The 17,488-nt window shown below is 41.1% G+C and overlaps 2 protein-coding genes across 4 annotated transcripts in view; one reads left to right on the top strand and one right to left on the bottom strand.

The window, feature by feature from the left end:
• The window catches only part of LOC101852272 (AP-1 complex subunit sigma-2), a 21,801-nt gene extending 15,781 nt beyond the window's left edge, over positions 1-6,020 (bottom strand). For 2 of the 3 annotated variants that reach the window (XM_005108072.3, XM_005108074.3), the window contains exons 1-4: positions 5,875-6,020; positions 3,336-3,514; positions 2,405-2,513; positions 1,620-1,757 (exon numbers count right to left, since the gene is read on the bottom strand). In XM_005108072.3, coding sequence (XP_005108129.1) covers positions 1,620-1,757; positions 2,405-2,513; positions 3,336-3,514; positions 5,875-5,877 — 429 coding nt within the window. In that variant the 5' untranslated portion in view covers positions 5,878-6,020. The remainder of the gene's footprint in view (positions 1-1,619; positions 1,758-2,404; positions 2,514-3,335; positions 3,515-5,874) is intronic. The other variant, XM_005108073.3, reaches the window with a different exon arrangement.
• A 64-nt stretch (positions 6,021-6,084) lies between these two features.
• LOC101852049 (nucleoside diphosphate kinase 7) lies at positions 6,085-17,207 on the top strand. The gene is made up of 10 exons (XM_005108071.3): positions 6,085-6,284; positions 8,204-8,311; positions 8,664-8,833; positions 9,219-9,380; positions 10,817-10,971; positions 12,893-13,051; positions 13,402-13,505; positions 14,267-14,407; positions 15,155-15,262; positions 16,579-17,207. The coding sequence occupies exons 1-10, from the start codon at positions 6,282-6,284 to the stop codon at positions 16,609-16,611; spliced, it is 1,143 nt and encodes a 380-aa protein (XP_005108128.1). The 5' UTR covers positions 6,085-6,281; the 3' UTR covers positions 16,612-17,207.
• The last annotated feature ends 281 nt before the right edge of the window (positions 17,208-17,488 follow it).

Below are 17,488 nucleotides of genomic sequence, written 5' to 3'. Positions count from 1 at the left end.
AAAGAAAAAAGGAACCTGTAAGTCTAGCATTTTTAAATCACATAAAAAATTACACCACACAGAAAAAAAGAAACCCCCTTTTAAAAATAAAACCCAGTGAACCATATCATTCATTCTCAAACAACCCAAAAATAATTTTTAGAATCTACACATTATCTTTTTCTCCTCAGAACACTTAACAAAAAGGTTGGAGACAATTCGCCTGACCTCAACAGGATCAACTATCCAAACACCAAACTTCATCATTTCAAACAATGTCCAAGTTTGCACCATGACAATGACAATGACAATCTTTATTCATCTCGCAGGGAGAAATTTGTCTTGGTCGTTAACAATAGCAGTAGACGTTACAAAGTTTAGGTGCACTCACGCACGCGCACAACAAGACAGGCCTCTGATCTACCTTATTAACGATATTGTTTGCGTCATTTGCCATGTAAATTTGTTGTCGATTGTAAGACCAAGATGCCAGGCCAAGAATACACAGGGCTAGAGGCTGTGAGGGGAGGAGGTATGGGGGGTGCAGGGCTAGAGGCTGCCTGGGGAGGAGGTGTGGGGGGGAGGTGCGAGGGAATTTTGTTAATTGTGAGGGATTCGGTGGAGAAACTGTTCCAGACGCAACAATAGAGGGCCCTGCCTGACGTCGGTCGCTACATGTACAAGGACGATGATATCCCGTCATGGACTGTGTTGGGACAGGTGCTGCTGACCTATCTACAGGGAGCGTCGTTGCACACAAGGGCGTAGGAAGTGACAAAACCGAGAGATTCCATGCATGCATTTCTCCTTGCGTCCCACTGCCCTTTCTCTCCGTGGAGAAACGTGCCTGAGATGTGATTTGTGCCACTCTCCACCCACACCCAAGCTTAGTTGCTCATTCCTCCTGGGTTATTTCTACACAAGCATTAGTGCATAAAGTACAAAAACACTACTGAGCGAAGGATGAAGAACAAAGTGTTGTGAGGAAAACAAAACCAAGGAGATGGAGATGCTGTTGTTCAAGAAAACTGATACCACAGTGACTTTCCAACTATCCAAAGGGAGAAACGACTTGGGAAGTTTTCAATAAAAGACAATTTCCTTTCAGTTGACAGTCAGACAAGACAGATCCACTTGACCTACACACTCATCAAAGACATAGCCAACATCTCATGACCTTCGCTAAAAAACAAATGAAACTTGGGTCTGAACAAAACTTTTTTCATTTAAAACAAGAGCGTACAGAAGTAATTATCCCATAGATTCACAGGACGACATTTGAAAGTTTGTTCCACTACATTCATTTACATCTGCTTTTGTTTTTCCCTACCTTGAAAGTTTCCAAATAGAAGAAGACTTCCATCTGATGGTATAACAAGATCAGGCAGAGTGCCGACAGAGATAAAGACAAGGAAATGAGTTATTACCTGTTAAATATAAGCGATATGATAACACAGAATTAGAAGAGGCAAACTTTCCAGTCAAGTAATAGAGTAGAGAGGTCACTGAGCTGACAACACACACATGAGTGAGTGGGAGAGGCGCGAGGACACACACACGAGTGAGTGGGAGAGGCGCGAGGACACACACATGAGAGAGTGGGAGAGGCAGGCACGAGACACAACCAAAGCAGATCTCACCTCCTGCAGCAGGTCCTGGGCGGCGATGGCCTTGAGCACGTTCTTTTTGCTTGTCTCCTGTACCTCCCCGCCCAGCAGGAACTCATCCAGCATGAAGTACGCCTTCTCAAAGTTGAAGATTATGTCCAGCTCACAGACCTGAGGGGGGACAAATCCTTTTAGTTTGAGTAAGTTTAGGTTCAGTAAAAGTTTTACGGCGCTTGCAACACAATAAGGTCATACAAGTGCCGAAGATTAGAGGTGTTACAAGAGAGTAACAAACACAAAAAAAGAAGGAGAAGAGATCAGGACGATAGAGATGTTTGAAAGGAAAGAAGGAGCAAACCACACCACAGCACCCGCCAACCACCCACTGAGCTGCATTTTTCAAGACTATAATTTTGTAAGAAATTATTTAGCAAAGCATATTTCTCAGTCACAGCAAAGCCACAGACGATCTTGATTTTTTTAAACCACGAGGCACTTTCCAGTACAATGTCTTGAGACCACTATGACACCACGAGATGGCCAAAAATAACTGTGCACAAATCGTATACAGCCTAAAATCTTCTCCTAGTTTTAGTAAGAGTTTTACGGCACTTGCAACACAATAAGATCATATAAGTGCCGAAGATTACAGGTGTTACAAGAGAGTAACAAACACAAAAAAGAAGGAGGGGAGATAAAGACGATAGATGTTTGATAGGATAGAAGGAGTAAACCATATCAGAGCACCCGTCAACCACCCACAAATCTTCTCCCCTTATTTCTTCAACAAGACAACCTGTCCTATCAACGCTACTCACACTTCCGAAATATTTGTCCAGTAGCTCCACGTAGCGATGAATCACTTCCAAGGTCAGCAACTCGTTATCATCAGGCTCTATTGCACAGCAGAAATATAGACTAGCATACCTGAAAACATTCAAAATAGAACAGTCATTTCCATCTTTGTTTGTTTGTTTCAGTAGAGGTTTTACGGCGCTCGCACTGCATAAGGTCATATGAGCGCCAAGGGGTGGATGTCAACAGAGAAGTCCATACAGGGAATCAGGGTTACTCTGCTCATCTCTCTAGCCTCAACAGCACAAAGTCTGCTTCAACTATCAAGGCACCCCAGAAATAGTGGGTCACAAAAGTGTGACAAACATACAAAAGAAGTAGAGGAAAATGACGATAGTAAGGATGAGGAAAGAAAAAGCAGCAGTTCCCTGTTGCAGTTCAGGCACAGTCATGAGCATGGCATTGATGAATCAGACCATTTACAATTTTACTGTGTATAAGAACATATTAATGTCCCCCCTTTGGGAATGGCTAGACAACTTCAGTCAGCAGCACTGCCCCGAGGGTGGGGGGGGGTGGGGGGGGGAAGGCTGTTCTTTGAAAAAAAAGACAGTGACCCAACTGGTTAAAGAGTCTTTAAAACCGTAAATGTTTCTTTTCCTCTTTTCCACATATCTCTTTCCTTTATTCCATACTTTCTTTTCGTCTAAGACACTTCAAACAACATCAGTGGTGCTTGTTCATATTGAGCCTGAGACAGGAACAACTTACTGAGACTGAACGTCAGTGCCAATGTGAGACAACTTACTGAGACTGAGACTGAACGTCAGTGCCAATGTGAGACAACTCGGGGCAAACGAGGGAACCAACTTCAAAGCTTTCTTCCACAACGCTCACACAACTTTCTACCCAAAATAAGACATGTATGTCAGTTTACCACGAGACAATTGTTACCTTTTATATACAATTTTGAGATCCTTCCACTCGAGAAAACTGCACATCTTTGGTTTTCTTGCGAGAACAAGGGTGATCAGCTCACGCGTGATCTTCTTCTTTGTGCGGTCGGGATGAGCTGCGAACCATTTCTGTAACCTCAGCTTGCCTTGACGGCTAAACAGCAGCATAAACTGCATCTGTCAGGAAAGGGAACAAGAAGAATTACCAATTTGGAAAAAAAGCCCCTTCACTCAGACTCAGTAAACTCTTCTAGTCCTCTGCTCACAACGGAATGCTTTGTTTTCTTCATTTTCATCAAAACACATTGCAGAGAGTCAATAAGTGGAGGCTGAGCAAAGAGTGGCTACTTGTTCAAGTTAATCCACAGGAAGTTGAGCAAAAATAGGACTAGCAGCAGTAACTACCTCAAAAGTGTGAGGAGTTATCAGCAGAGACAGGAGCTGAAGCAAGGCACCACCACGGCCTAATCTACAAGTTAAAGTCAGTGAAACAGAGAATCCCTCCTTCACTCCCATGTTACACGTTATTATTGGCCAATTTTTGGCTTTCTCCGATTTTGGCCACAAGAGTACTACTGGAATATCGATACTGACTTAAATACTTGGTATTGATATTTTTCAATTCAAAAGAGAGAGAGAGAGAGATGCGCTGCTTTTTTTTTCCCAGTACAAAATGGGCAGTAATTTCACTTCTTGTTTTTATAAGGGTTTTTTTTTCATGCCCCTCGACTCAAAAAAAGGGGGTGTTTCAGGGGGGGGGGGTCCCCTGTATGTAACCATAATTTAATGTTTTTGCAATCAGCTTTGATTTCTCTCGCTCGCTGTCCGACAAACATCGTATTGGCACGAGCAGCGAAAAGTAATCATTTCGATCGAGAAATAATCAGTGGAGCCAAAACCCATACTCCATAGTTATCCTTGGGGCCAAAACTGGATTGTCCCCTATTGTTAGCTAGGGAGGAATTCGGTAACGAGCGACCACTATGAAACAGAGTAGAACAGGGGGTTAGGGTTAGGGGCTGGGGTAGAGGTAGCAGAAATGCCACTGGACTTTTGAAAAAATAATTTAACATTCTTTCGAGACTAGATTTAGCAAACGACGAAGCTAGGTTAGGCCTGGCCTTCATTTGAAATCAGACCTAAACATCCGGTCGCTCATGCGCATTTTGATTTGAGAGTGAGTGTAGGCCTACTTCCGTTGCTTGATTACAAATATGGACCATCATGCCACTCCATCCGTAAGGAACAAAATGGAAAATCGGCTTCCCGCACTACCACTTTTGCGTGGTAAATGGAGAACGGATTCGATGAACGGATAACGAATTTAAGAACGGACGATGCCCAAAATAACGGAAAAACGGCAGCCCTAGGGTAGGGGTGAGGGTAGGGTTGGGGTATACAGAGTTAGGGTTGAGCCTCTTCTTTATTAGGCTATGTTTGTTGGAGTGGTCGTTCGTTATATGGAAGTCCTTCTGCTAGCTGTTAGAAACAGACTAGATCTAGGCCCTAGATAGATCTAAATCTAGATATCTAGATCTAGATCTAGATTTAGCAAACAATATTATCCATGAAAGTGGCTATTCTCACCCGCCCGGAAGTTCTCGCAAGATCAACTCCTCCCCTCTTCTCTCTCTCTCTGTCTCTTTCTGAATACTGTCTATCGGTGTGGACGATCAAATTGACCATAACAAAGTTAAAAAATGATGTTAAAACACAAAAGTAAATTAATTTGGTTGTCTACAAAGATGCTACGGCTATTTAACTTTTCGAATCGAGCCGAACTACGCGGGTCGCCATTTTGTTTTGCCCGGAAATTCTCGCGCTACTCCTCTCTCTCTTTCTCTCTCTCTCTCCACTGCCCACAGACAAAATTGTACGCTTTTAGTAGGCTACAGTTGTAATGGAACATTTGTTCACGGCACAGAATTCTACAATTTTTCTGTTATCACAGTGTAGAATTCTGTGGTTTAGGGTGAACGCAAAATTTGGTGAACGCGCACCGGATGAGAATAGCCACAAGACTCGCCTGCACTATTCTCACTCCGGGTGAGAATAGAGGTGGCCATTATCCATGGCGCATTCTCAATCTGCCAATTCTGCAGTACTGTAGGCCTAGATCTATATAAATAGTCTATAAAAATAGGCAATTGGCATGATATCATTGGCAAAACTAAATAAATCACTGAGCTTCATTGACATCATGTCATAAAACTAAACTGTCATTACTTCTTTCCCCTGCATTCCAGCATTTAAAGCAGGGGAACCCCCCCTGAAATCCGCAAACTTTACCTAGAAAAGGGACCAAGGTCAGAACAGCTTCATTAGTATCTATATTATTAGTTACATAGTCATAATAAGTAGGACTAAGACTAAGAGAATGTCGAATATTGATTTTGATAATGTTGAAGTAGAGACTGCTACACACTGGCACTGGTCCTGGAGCAAACACACGCCCTCAATCTCATCCTTTCTCGCTTTAAGCTATTCAAAAATCAATTCTTTTTCTCAACGAACAACTAACACTTCAGAAACCTCACCATATTGGAAAAATAATAAAAGGCAGTGACGTCTTTTACACAGGTAGATCTATTAGTTTCCACTCATCTCATTATGTGTCACCGTCACTTGTCACAGCCCATTATTTGCTGAGGCGAAACGACGAACAGGAAGAGGAAGTTGATGGTCGGCAATCGGCACCACCGATGCCCAAAATAAAGTATTCACCGTACATTTCCGAAAGGTTGATATAAAACATTTCATATTTACGGAGAACTTCGTTTCCCAAACTGAACTTGACTAACGGAAGCACTTGTTCAGCCAATGAAATCAATCGTTATAACCGAACAGCCACACAGTTGCTGTTGCTACAACAAGAACAGTGGTATTGCCATCGGGTTGGGATCTTTCACCTTCCAAGGCTGTTATTCATCACAGAACACTCAAAATGGTGAGTTATTGACACCCAATATTTTGTTACGTTTTGCATGTATACATAGAATACTGTCTCCAGCGGAATAGAAACCCCTTTTCGAGTCTCCAGACCAAAGTAATCCACCCAATTTCAAATCGCGTCGTTGTGACTTGAAGAGATGATGCTTACACTTGCGGCTTACACTTAGATCTACCATCATTAACAGTCAGTTATATTGACAACTAGAATCTAGATTCTAGATCTAGTCGACTACCACATCTGGGATACATCAAGATATCTGACAGGCTTTGAATATTACAAGAGATGCATGCAAATTTCAAAGGCATGGTACTCATCTTCAGTCCTTCAATTTCCATCACAGAAAAAAGTGAAGTATGAGGTTTGTTAGAACACTGCGAATTTTGAAGAAGCCAGAATGGACTATGGATGGTGAATTGTTACATAGTTCATTGGCAGGAACATGTTATCAAAATTCTTGAAAATGGTGCTCAACGTTGGTTGATTGTTAAATTTACACGACCACATGCTGATATATACAGTGCAGTGTATACATGCAGCGGGTAAAAAAAGTCACACTCGGGCATTAGGCCTACTCTTGTCCGTAAGGTAGGCCTGTTTCAGTAACGGAATGCATTATGATGGATAAGGATACCAAACAGGTGGTACAAACAACCTAGATAGTAGTCCACCTCTTTGTTTACACTTTGAATTCATCTTTCTCTGGATGGTGAACCCAGGGAAATGGTAAGAGTTGCAATTTTTGTCCAAGCAAAAAAAATATATAGAACAATGGTGTTCAGAGTGTTCACAGCTGAGGTACATGATATAAAATGTTCTATGTCAGATATGATACATATCTGCCTAATTTTAGAGATGTTAACTTGACAAGTTAGCTACTATAGCTAGGATGCCTTTCGTTCAAAAAATGACTCTAGTGAACATGTCTGTCACAGGATTTTGTCATAATAATCAGTAAGGTTTTTTTAATCGTTTCTCTGTGCTATGGCTGAGAATGGCGCCCGGTTCTCACAATATGAACGCTACATGGCTGAGAATGGCGCCCGGTTCTCACAATATGAACGCTACATGGCTGAGAATGGCACCCGGTTCTCACAATATGAACGCTACATGGCTGAGAATGGCGCCTGGTTCTCACAATATGAACGCTACATGGCTGAGAATGGCGCCCGGTTCTCACAATATGAACGCTACATGGCTAAGAGTGGCGCAAACAGTTTTGGTCTTCTTTGCCGTCAGTTCTAGTTTTATACTTGCCAGACACACTGTTACTACTTTTGTTCCCCATTTGTAACAACTTCCTTTCAAATTTTAAGGCGGTTTGGAAGAGTTGCAAGTACATGTTTTGAGTCCAGAGTTGCGCCATTCTTCTTGCATTGTTTTTGTCAAGAAAACCTCATAAATGGACAACTATTGGATCAATGGCCTCCATACTTCTCATGCATTCTCATTTGGATTACATACATAGAAAAGGCAGCAACAACCTGAAAGTTATCCTAGAAGTCGAGAAAAATGTGGTGTCCTAAGTAAAAAATTTGATGTGCAAACATTCATCTTTGATTTCTTGCTTCTTTGCACTGCCGTAACTTACTCATTTTTTTGCTATCTCCGCTCTGAATGATAGCTCATTGCATGGGCATTTCAATTCTGTTTCTTTTGGTACAACATGTTGTATACTTTCTATCACAGTAGAACACAAACAATTAAAAATACTAACCCACCCCTTGTGAAAAAGTAGGCGACCATATTTAATTGTGTCCAGACACTGGAAAAATTACGGAGAGAATCAGTTAAGTTATATTAATTCTCTGCTTTGAAAGTTTTGTATTTTTTCATTGTTTCAAGAGAAGCAGAAATTTTTTTGAAGCACGACAGACCTCATGTGAAACAAATGTTGGAACTCTGTGTTTCCCCAGGCTGACGAGGGACGGTATGCCTTCATTGTGGAGTGGTACGAGGAGATGGCCGCTCGCACAAGGACCTTCCAGTTCTTTTACTTTGCACAGAGTAAAAGTTTTGAGATGGTAACTACAGCAAATGTTCTCATTTCTCAACTGCTCTTCATTTATGTTTTTATTGTGTGTGTTCATCTTTTTTTATTCCAATATTTGTGTTTCTGAATGTTCTAAGTATCAAGACCCCAGTGTGTCTTTTTTCTTCTTTGACATGGTAAGGAAGGGGCATTTCTGATTGCTTGAGTACTGGTTGGGGAAAGAATGAAGTTTTGTAATGGTTTAGAACAAAGTAAGTGATGTGACTCAAGGGTCTTAACAAGAAGAGGAGGATCAGATATTGTTGGTGGGAAAAGATACATCAAGCCACTTACTCTATCATGGTACAGAAACAATTTGAAAAATTAATGTGATGCATTTACAGTTTGACATCAAAACTCGCAAGATGTTCTTGAAAACAAACTTGGCGAACTGTCCAGTGGAGCTGCACGACCTGTACCTGGGAGCTTCGGTCAACGTGTTGGGAAGGCAGCTACAGATCATTGACTATGGGGACGAATTTACCAAGAGGATGCTTTCAAATAAATTGGAAAGGTACGTGTTTTCTTTTTTGTGTGTGGTAATTTATAAATATTACCACGGAGAAGAGTAACAATAATAGCTCGTCCGTCTAATCTGATCAATACATCCACTGAGGAAAGTATTTCTCCGGCAAAATAGAAGAATTTAAAAAAAAAGGTTAAGATGACCTGTGGCTTCTGCTGTGGCTGATGAGACCAATTGTTGCAGAGAAGAGTTGGCGACTTCTTTAACATTTCAAAGCTCCACTTTCACTTATCTAATCATATAAGAAATGTGCTGCATGGTGGGATATCCTAACACAGTATTTGGATTGGAAATTAACTTTGTACACTGAATTTCTCTGTTCAGTTGATTGAAGTTGTCTTTTCCTTCATTTCCCAACCGTGGTCGCTGACAGGACGCTAGGATTCATCAAGCCCGACACACTGGACAAAATGGGCGATGTGATTGACGCCATTTACCAGAGGGGTCTACTCATCTCCAGGATGCGTTTGTGCCACCTCGGACAAAACGATGCCTTCAAATTTTACGAAGAACACAGCGGGAAGAGTTTTATGAAGTAAGGATTCTGCTGTGAAGTGTGTGTGTTTTGGGACCTTGAGATATTTAGGAAAAGCTGCTGAGCTCCTCTCATTATAAGGTTGTTGTTGTTGTTAGTAGCGATCCAGTAGCATCTGAGCGTTAACCCTTCAGCATGATGTCATTCTGTAATAGCTGCATGTCTGTTCTAACTGTTGTCTTGAGGAGTAGAGGCAGTTAGATGTGTGGGGTAGCTTGGGAAGAAAACATCCCCCCTCAGATCCGTGGTTAGTTTTCTACAGAAGAACAGATGATGTACCGCTGTCTCTGAGGGGTAGTCACATAGTGGGCAGGCAGCAGACTGCGGTGCTCCAGTTCGGTTGAGATGTTGATTGAGGGGAACATGTTATGTTCTAAGGTGAAATCCTCCCCAAATCCACTTTTCCTTTCTGTGTGTTCACTGACAGACGTAGGGAAGTGTGACTTGTGAGGCACGTTTTGTGAGGTGGTTAGAAGTACAGGTGATTTTTATTTATAAGAAAAGCATGGAGAGATCTATGTAATGAAAGATCTGACACTTCATTCTTACTTTGTCAAGTGCATCTTTATAAACTGTCAGTGTGATGAAAAGGTAAAAACACCCCCCTCCCCCTCCCCCTCCCCCTCCCCCTCCCCCTCCCCCTCCCCCTCCCCCTCCCCCTCCCTCCCACAGCACAAAAAGGGTGAGGTTAAAAAAAACAGTTGTTGTAAACTTCTTCTTCCACGCCTGTGAGGAATTCATTTTTTATCTAATCAGGTTCAGGTTTTCATCTGTATCAAAATAGAAGAATAGAAGTGACTAGGCCAGGTTAAGGGGTTACTGTGTAGCTCAGTTGAGTGATCTGAAAGCATACTGGAATACATGCCATTTCTCTAACTCTAATTGAGATGAGATTTGGACAGTGATCTTGGATTGTTGAATGAGGGTTTCGTTTGACACAAGATAGAGGAGAGGCGATAATGTGATAATGGAAAAATTTGTACATGTGAGGCATTTTGTTGAAATCAGGCACTCGTCAAAATAACGATATCGAAATAAAGGCAATGCTCTTCCCGTTTGGCAATTTTTATTGAATACTTATTGTAAGGCTCAGCATCTTTTATGTCCACAGCTGTGTCGATTTTACGGAAACTCATGGAATCAGAGAACAAAGAATGCAAATTTACAGATTTCCAAGGGCTCTCCAGCTTTGGAAGTCACCAAACTTTTACAGCCTTTTTCTCACTTATTTTACGTTTAAAACCAGGTGACCCCTTGCTCCTTCAATCCAAAATATCTCAATTGCTATTCAAGATACAGGGGTAATTTTTTCGTCAAAAGCAAGATAAATGAACAAGCTTTAAGATGAAACCAATAACTCCATATGCCCAACAACTGACGTGCGCCTGATCGTGCCGCGTCGTGACATGTATTGACCTGACTTTTTCCCACGCCAGGGACCTCATCAACTACGTCACAAGTGGACCAGTCCTGGCGTTTGAGCTCGTCGGGGAAAGTGCCATTGCCAGATGGAGGGAGCTCATTGGTCCAACGGACCCGTCGAAAGCCAGGTCGGAGGCTGCCACATCGCTGAGGGCCAGGTTTGGAAGAGGTACGGTGTGTTCTGAATGACTTGTGGGGGGTTTGCTATTGGAGGGATTATAAAGTAAAGGATTACCGCTTTGCAGTCACACAGCCAGCAGTACAAAATACCCCATCTGGTCACCCAGCCAGGAGAGTGACTGAGCGGACTTCTCGGGCCTGGCCCAGAGCTGAGCCAGGTGACCGGAACGGATAATTTTCGCCGTCGCATTATTGCGCCAAGTAACTGCAAAATCTTAATTCAAGAGATTTCTTTTGTTTAGGTGAAGTTTAGTTTGAGTTGTATGGTTGAGTTGACAGAGAAGTCCCTTGTACTCTGATCCTATTATCAAAATTGCAAGATGATTCGGAGTCGTTGTCAAGTCATTTAATGGACTGCATTTGAATAAGCTTGACATGTTGTGAAACTCAAAAATTTTTCATGTAAAATTTCTGAAAACTAGGTATACTGAGCAGACCGAAGTTTGTAATTCTAGGCTAGTGATATGATTCCGGTGACACACATACAAACGAGACCTCAGTGTAGTTTTGTTCAATGTTAACGATAATATCTATTGTGAAGAGAAATATTTTCAGAGTTTAAAAAAAAAAAAGTTTTTTGTTGAGGAAAAGAAAGAGAGAAGGAGAAATAGAGTGAAAGATAGAAGAGAGAGAAAGAGAAAAAGAAACAGAAAGAGAGAGAGAGAGAGAGATTGACAGAGGGAACGTACTATTTCAGTTTGCTGTAATTGTTTATTTAATTACAGTTAATTTCTTTCGCAGCCTTGCAAAAGCACAATACAGTTTCCTGCCCTGAGTCTAGAATAAATCGTATAATTGTATTTCGTTGTCCATGTCGGTGTGTATAATTGTATTCCATTGTCTGTGACAGTGTGTATAATTGTATTTCGTTGTCCATGTCGGTGTGTATAATTGTATTCCATTGTCTGTGACAGTGTGTATAATTGTATTTCGTTGTCCATGTCGGTGTGTATAATTGTATTCCATTGTCTGTGACAGTGTGTATAATTGTATTTCGTTGTCCATGTCGGTGTGTATAATTGTATTCCATTGTCTGTGACAGTGTGTATAATTGTATTTCGTTGTCCATGTCGGTGTGTATAATTGTATTCCATTGTCTGTGACAGTGTGTATAATTGTATTTCGTTGTCCATGTCGGTGTGTATAATTGTATTCCATTGTCTGTGACAGTGTGTATAATTGTATTTCGTTGTCCATGTCGGTGTGTATAATTGTATTCCATTGTCTGTGACAGTGTGTATAATTGTATTTCGTTGTCCATGTCGGTGTGTATAATTATATTTCATTGTCTGTGACAGTGTGTATAATTGTATTTCGTTGTCCATGTCGGTGTGTATAATTATATTTCATTGTCTGTGACAGTGTGTATAATTGTATTTCATTGTCCATGTCGGTGTGTATAATTATATTTCATTGTCTGTGACAGTGTGTATAATTGTATTTCGTTGTCCATGTCGGTGTGTATAATTATATTTCATTGTCTGTGACAGTGTGTATAATTGTATTTCATTGTCCATGTCGGTGTGTATAATTATATTTCATTGTCTGTGACAGTGTGTATAATTGTATTTCATTGTCTGTGACAGTGTGTATAATTGTATTTTGTCTCCGTGACGGTGTGTATAATTGTATTTCATTGTCTGTGACGGTGTGTATAATTGTATTTCATTGTCTGTGACAGTGTGTATAATTGTATTTCATTGTCTGTGACAGTGTGTATAATTGTATTTTGTCTCCGTGACGGTGTGTATAATTGTATTTCATTGTCTGTGACGGTGTGTATAATTGTATTTCATTGTCTGTGTCATTGTGTACAATTGTATTTTGTCTCCGTGACGGTGTGTATAATTGTATTTCATTGTCTCTGACAGTTTGTTTAATTGTATTTCGTTGTTTCTGACGGTGTGTAGATGTGACCCACAACTCTGTGCACGGATCCGACAGCCCAGCCTCCACGGCGAGGGAAGTGGAGGCGTTCTTTCCCTCGACCGGCCGCCAGTCGCTGCCCAACTGTGTGGTGGGCTCTGGCTGTACCTGCTGCATCATCAAGCCTCACGCCATCAAGAGTGGTGAGTGAACTATTTGTGTGTGTGGCGTAAATAAATCACAGTTCTCAATGAGACATCGCATACACTCTGGCTGTGTATGTGTGTGTGTATGCGTGTGTGTGTGTGTGTGGAGAAATTTTCAGAGTAGTCTTACCGCACTTAGTTAAAGCTGGCTATATGGTATTTTTGTTGTTTGAACGGAGATGAGAACATTTTCATTTTATAGATGAATTTTGAAGTCTGAGAACATTTCAATGTTACATTTGAATTCTAAAGGATGAGAATGTTTCAATATCGCGGTTGAATTCTAAAGGATGAGAATGTTTCAATGTCAGGTAGATTTCTAAAGATGTCTGTTTTCACCACCGCAGGTACTGCTGGGAAAATCATCAACGCCATTCAGGACTGCGGCTTCACCATCAACACAATCCAGATGTTCACCATGGAGAAAGCCAACGTGGAAGAGTTTTACGAGGTGATTTCTGGTTCAGTAAAATGATTGATTTTGCCGTTCTCTCAGCTCTGATGATGCCGCGAATGTCGATCTGAGCAATGGGGTCAGTGAATGAAACGTGCTGTGGATGTTAATTTGCAGAAGAGATTGCTCCGATGGCTCGTGAGTCAGTGTTTGATGTAGGTTTTTAACCTTGCCCCAACACAAGGAATGTTACAGAAGTATTAACCCGCTTGAGCCTGAGCTATTTTTAGCCCAACAACCATTGCAGCCGGACAGTTTTGGCGTATATTGAATCGTTAACCACAAAAAACTGAAAGCTATCATAATAAAAATTAGCAAAGAAAGAAAGAAAGAAATGCTCCCACAGAAAAAGAAAACTGTATTAAATTGGTCAGAACGGTTTTTATTTTATCAATATTTTGAAATGGCAATGTCTGGGGGTCACGCCATTTTTTTAAACATATTATATATATTCAATTTGTAATAAAAACAATTTTTACGGGAAGAAAGATCTGAACGGATAATTTTCGCCGTCGCATTATTGCGCCAAGTAACTGCAAAGGAATTATGTACATTTCGACTTTCTTTGCTTTAAAAAAAGTACGAGAAAGGAGTTAAAACCATCCAGTGATTCATCATGTGGGTACAGTAGCGTCCACTTGTGTTGAACTCGTTTGAGTTGATCGTTGTCATGTTGGTATTCAAATTGTCATGTTTATATAATATATATATCTATGAGGTTGTGGGATACTGATGTTGGGTATCACTCTCTGCCTCAGGTTTACAAAGGCGTAGTCCACGAGTACCCAGGCATGGTGAACGAGCTTTGCTCCGGTCCAGTCATTGCCCTGGAGATCACCGGCAAAGACCCGACCTGCGTCGCTGAAGCGTTCCGTGAAGCCTGCGGCCCGGCCGATCCTGTAAGATTTTGTTTGTGTGGACTTTGTAATAAAATGTTGACTATCAAAACTGTCATTTCCTCTTATATATGGATTGAGAGTTCTTTATGCTTGTTCTTTTTTTTGAATTCATAGAGATATAATGAAAATTTTGTTTCAGAGTTCTACTAAATGTAATGATTTTTTATTTCCAAACTTATTTGGTCGTTTGGGTTGGGATGTCCTGAAAGTTTGTAAAATGTTTTGTTTTTTGAGTGTCCACAAAATCTCTTGTACCTGAGGTGTGACAGAAGAGAAAAGGGCTTGGAAACCCCCCCCCCCCAGCTGATAACAGATAGCTGGTACCTTTGTAGACAGTTTCTGTGTGTCTGTGTCTGGTTTGTAACGAGGTGTGTGAAGAACACGGGGGCCTAGTGCTCAGTTTGTGTCGGTCTCACATCGGTCTCACGTCATTTGTTGTCTCATGTTGTGTGTTATCTCGGTCTCACATCGGTCTCACGTCATTTGTTGTCTCATGTTGTGTGTTATCTCGGTCTCACATCGGTCGCACATCATTTGTTGTCTCATGTTGTGTGTTATCTCGGTCTCACATTGGTCGCACATCATTTGTTGTCTCATGTTGTGTGTTATCTCGGTCTCACATCGGTCTCACGTCATTTGTTGTCTCATGTTGTGTGTTATCTCGGTCTCACATCGGTCGCACATCATTTGTTGTCTCATGTTGTGTGTTATCTCGGTCTCACATGGGTGTCACGGTGTTTGTTCCAGGAGATCGGCCGACACCTGCGGCCGCGGACGCTGAGAGCCTTGTTTGGCATGAACAAAGTGCAAAATGGCGTGCACTGTACCGACCTTCCCGAGGACGCGCCTCTCGAGGTTTGTCTGTCGCCGTCTGTCACTGAGTGTGTGTTGGCTGTTTACTGTTTAGACACTACATTATGTGTCACTGAGTGTGTGTTGGCTGTTTACTGTTTAGACTCTACATTATGTGTCACTGAGTGTGTGTTGGCTGTTCACTGTTTAGACACTACATTATGTGTCACTGAGTGTGTGTTGGCTGTTCACTGTTTAGACACTACATTATGTGTCACTGAGTGTGTGTTGGCTGTTCACTGTTTAGACACTACATTATGTGTCACTGAGTGTGTGTTGGCTGTTTACTGTTTAGACACTACATTATGTGTCACTGAGTGTGTGTTGGCTGTTTACTGTTTAGACTCTACATTATGTGTCACTGAGTGTGTGTTGGCTGTTCACTGTTTAGACACGACATTATGTGTCACTGAGTATCTATTGGCTGTTTACTGTTTAGACACCACATTATGAGTCTCTACGTGGTAGCATCAGGTGCTCGTCAATTTTTGGGCAAATGAGGTTGTTGGTATCATTTTAAAGCTTGTTCATTTGCCTTGCTCTTGGTGCAAAAAAATGTCCATCTAGGTTAAATCGAGATATTTGTGATTGAAGGAGGTCAGGGGCGCCTGGTTTCAGAGGTTAAATTAGCGAGGAAATGACCGCCAGAGTTTGCTAACTTCCATAGCATGAGAGGCCTTGGAAACTTAATCAGTTTTTCAGTAAAATCCACATAGAAATGTGTTTTTAAATTAATGTAAAGGGTGTTGAGTCAATAAAAGAAAATTAGAACAAAACAGCCAGATGGCCAGAAAAAAACGTCAGTTTCTTTGATTTCTAAATTTTGACGAGCACTGTTTTTCACCACGATGCCTCACATAATCTGTGTGATGTGACATGTCTGTCTAGCCACAGCCTCTACACATACAACACACACTCAGGGTTTTTCTGTTCATTCAAAATGTTGCTGTAGGCTTAAGAATACACATCTGATGTAGGTTGAAAGATATTTCATTCAGTTAATTAATCCTATCCGTACGCTCTGGGGTCATTTTGTACCCCCGGGGTTGTATTCTTCACATTTTAGAATACTTCTAGTACAGATATCTCTTTGAAACTTTCAGTATTTCTCAAAAAATCATTTTGACAGACTGCTATGCAAAGCGTACGGATTGGATTAACGAGTGACTTTCCTCTTTGGAAAGTGGTGGCACAGAGTTCCCCACGTCATATGGATACGATAGTAAAACACGATGTACGGATAGGGTTAATGAGCTCAGTGAATGTCTCTGACCCAGTCCACAGACAACTAACAACGACCCACGTCTTTTTTTCCACAGGTGGAGTATTTCTTCAAAGTGCTGGATCGCTGAGTGAGAGAAGAGAGAGAGAAAAACGCATGTAGGAACAAAGTTTGGAACAATCTCAGCATATCCGTCCCGTCCATCCATCATTTTGCTATTTGTGATTCTGTACATTACACTGGTCTGTGTTGTTTCACGACCCTGAGCCCGACTGTAACATTTTTGTACATTCTTTAGGATGAAACATTTTAACCTGAATCACAAAATGTTGTTTTGTGCCTTACATCATAGCATACTCTTTCTTTCAAAGGAGGGGGGGGGGGGGGGGGGGGAGAAATTAGTACATTTTGTCTAGTTTTATAAACTGTTCAGCAATAGTGGTGTTTGCTACTTTGGTTGAGTGGGAAATATATATATATATATAGCCTATATGTTATAGATTTGAAATGAGAAAGGAATTAGTTCGGCTCAATTTTCTTATGGTCTATCAACTTTTTTTTTGTTTGTATAAAGACAACTCTAATTACATGAGATATAATTTATACATCTTTGTTTGTTTTCATTTGACAAGTTTCTCCACTTGAAAGTGATGTATTCATCTGCCTCTAATAGATGCGTATGTATGACAGGATGTCAATAAAAATAATGAATTTTTCGTAAACTTGAAAGCTTTTTTCTTTTTCTTTATTGCATTATGATTGTACAAAAAAAGACAATACAATTTTCCTAACTGAGAACACTTCTATTGCTACTATCATCCTTTGGCAAATTGATGTCTTTTCCTACAATCTGTGGGTGGCTGGCAGGTGCTCTGGTGTGGTTTGCTCCTTCTATCCTATCAAACATCTATCGTCCTGATCTCTCCTCCTTCTTTTTTGTGTTTGTTACTCTCTTGTAACACCTCTAAACTTCTGCACTTATATGATGACCTTATTGTGTTCCAAGC

The sequence above is a fragment of the Aplysia californica genome, unplaced genomic scaffold, assembly GCF_000002075.1.
Source record: "Aplysia californica isolate F4 #8 unplaced genomic scaffold, AplCal3.0 scaffold00657, whole genome shotgun sequence".
In the NCBI taxonomy this organism is placed as follows: domain Eukaryota; kingdom Metazoa; phylum Mollusca; class Gastropoda; order Aplysiida; family Aplysiidae; genus Aplysia; species Aplysia californica.
This window is presented reverse-complemented; position numbering and strand designations above follow the sequence as displayed.

What these genes read in the sequence shown, in the direction of transcription:
- LOC101852049 (XM_005108071.3), top strand. An exon ending in GCCTCACGCCATCAAGAGTG is followed by an intron (nt 13,052 to 13,401) that starts GTGAGTGAACTA and finishes TCACCACCGCAG; the next exon opens with GTACTGCTGGGAAAATCATC. An exon ending in CCGAGGACGCGCCTCTCGAG is followed by an intron (nt 15,263 to 16,578) that starts GTTTGTCTGTCG and finishes TTTTTTCCACAG; the next exon opens with GTGGAGTATTTCTTCAAAGT.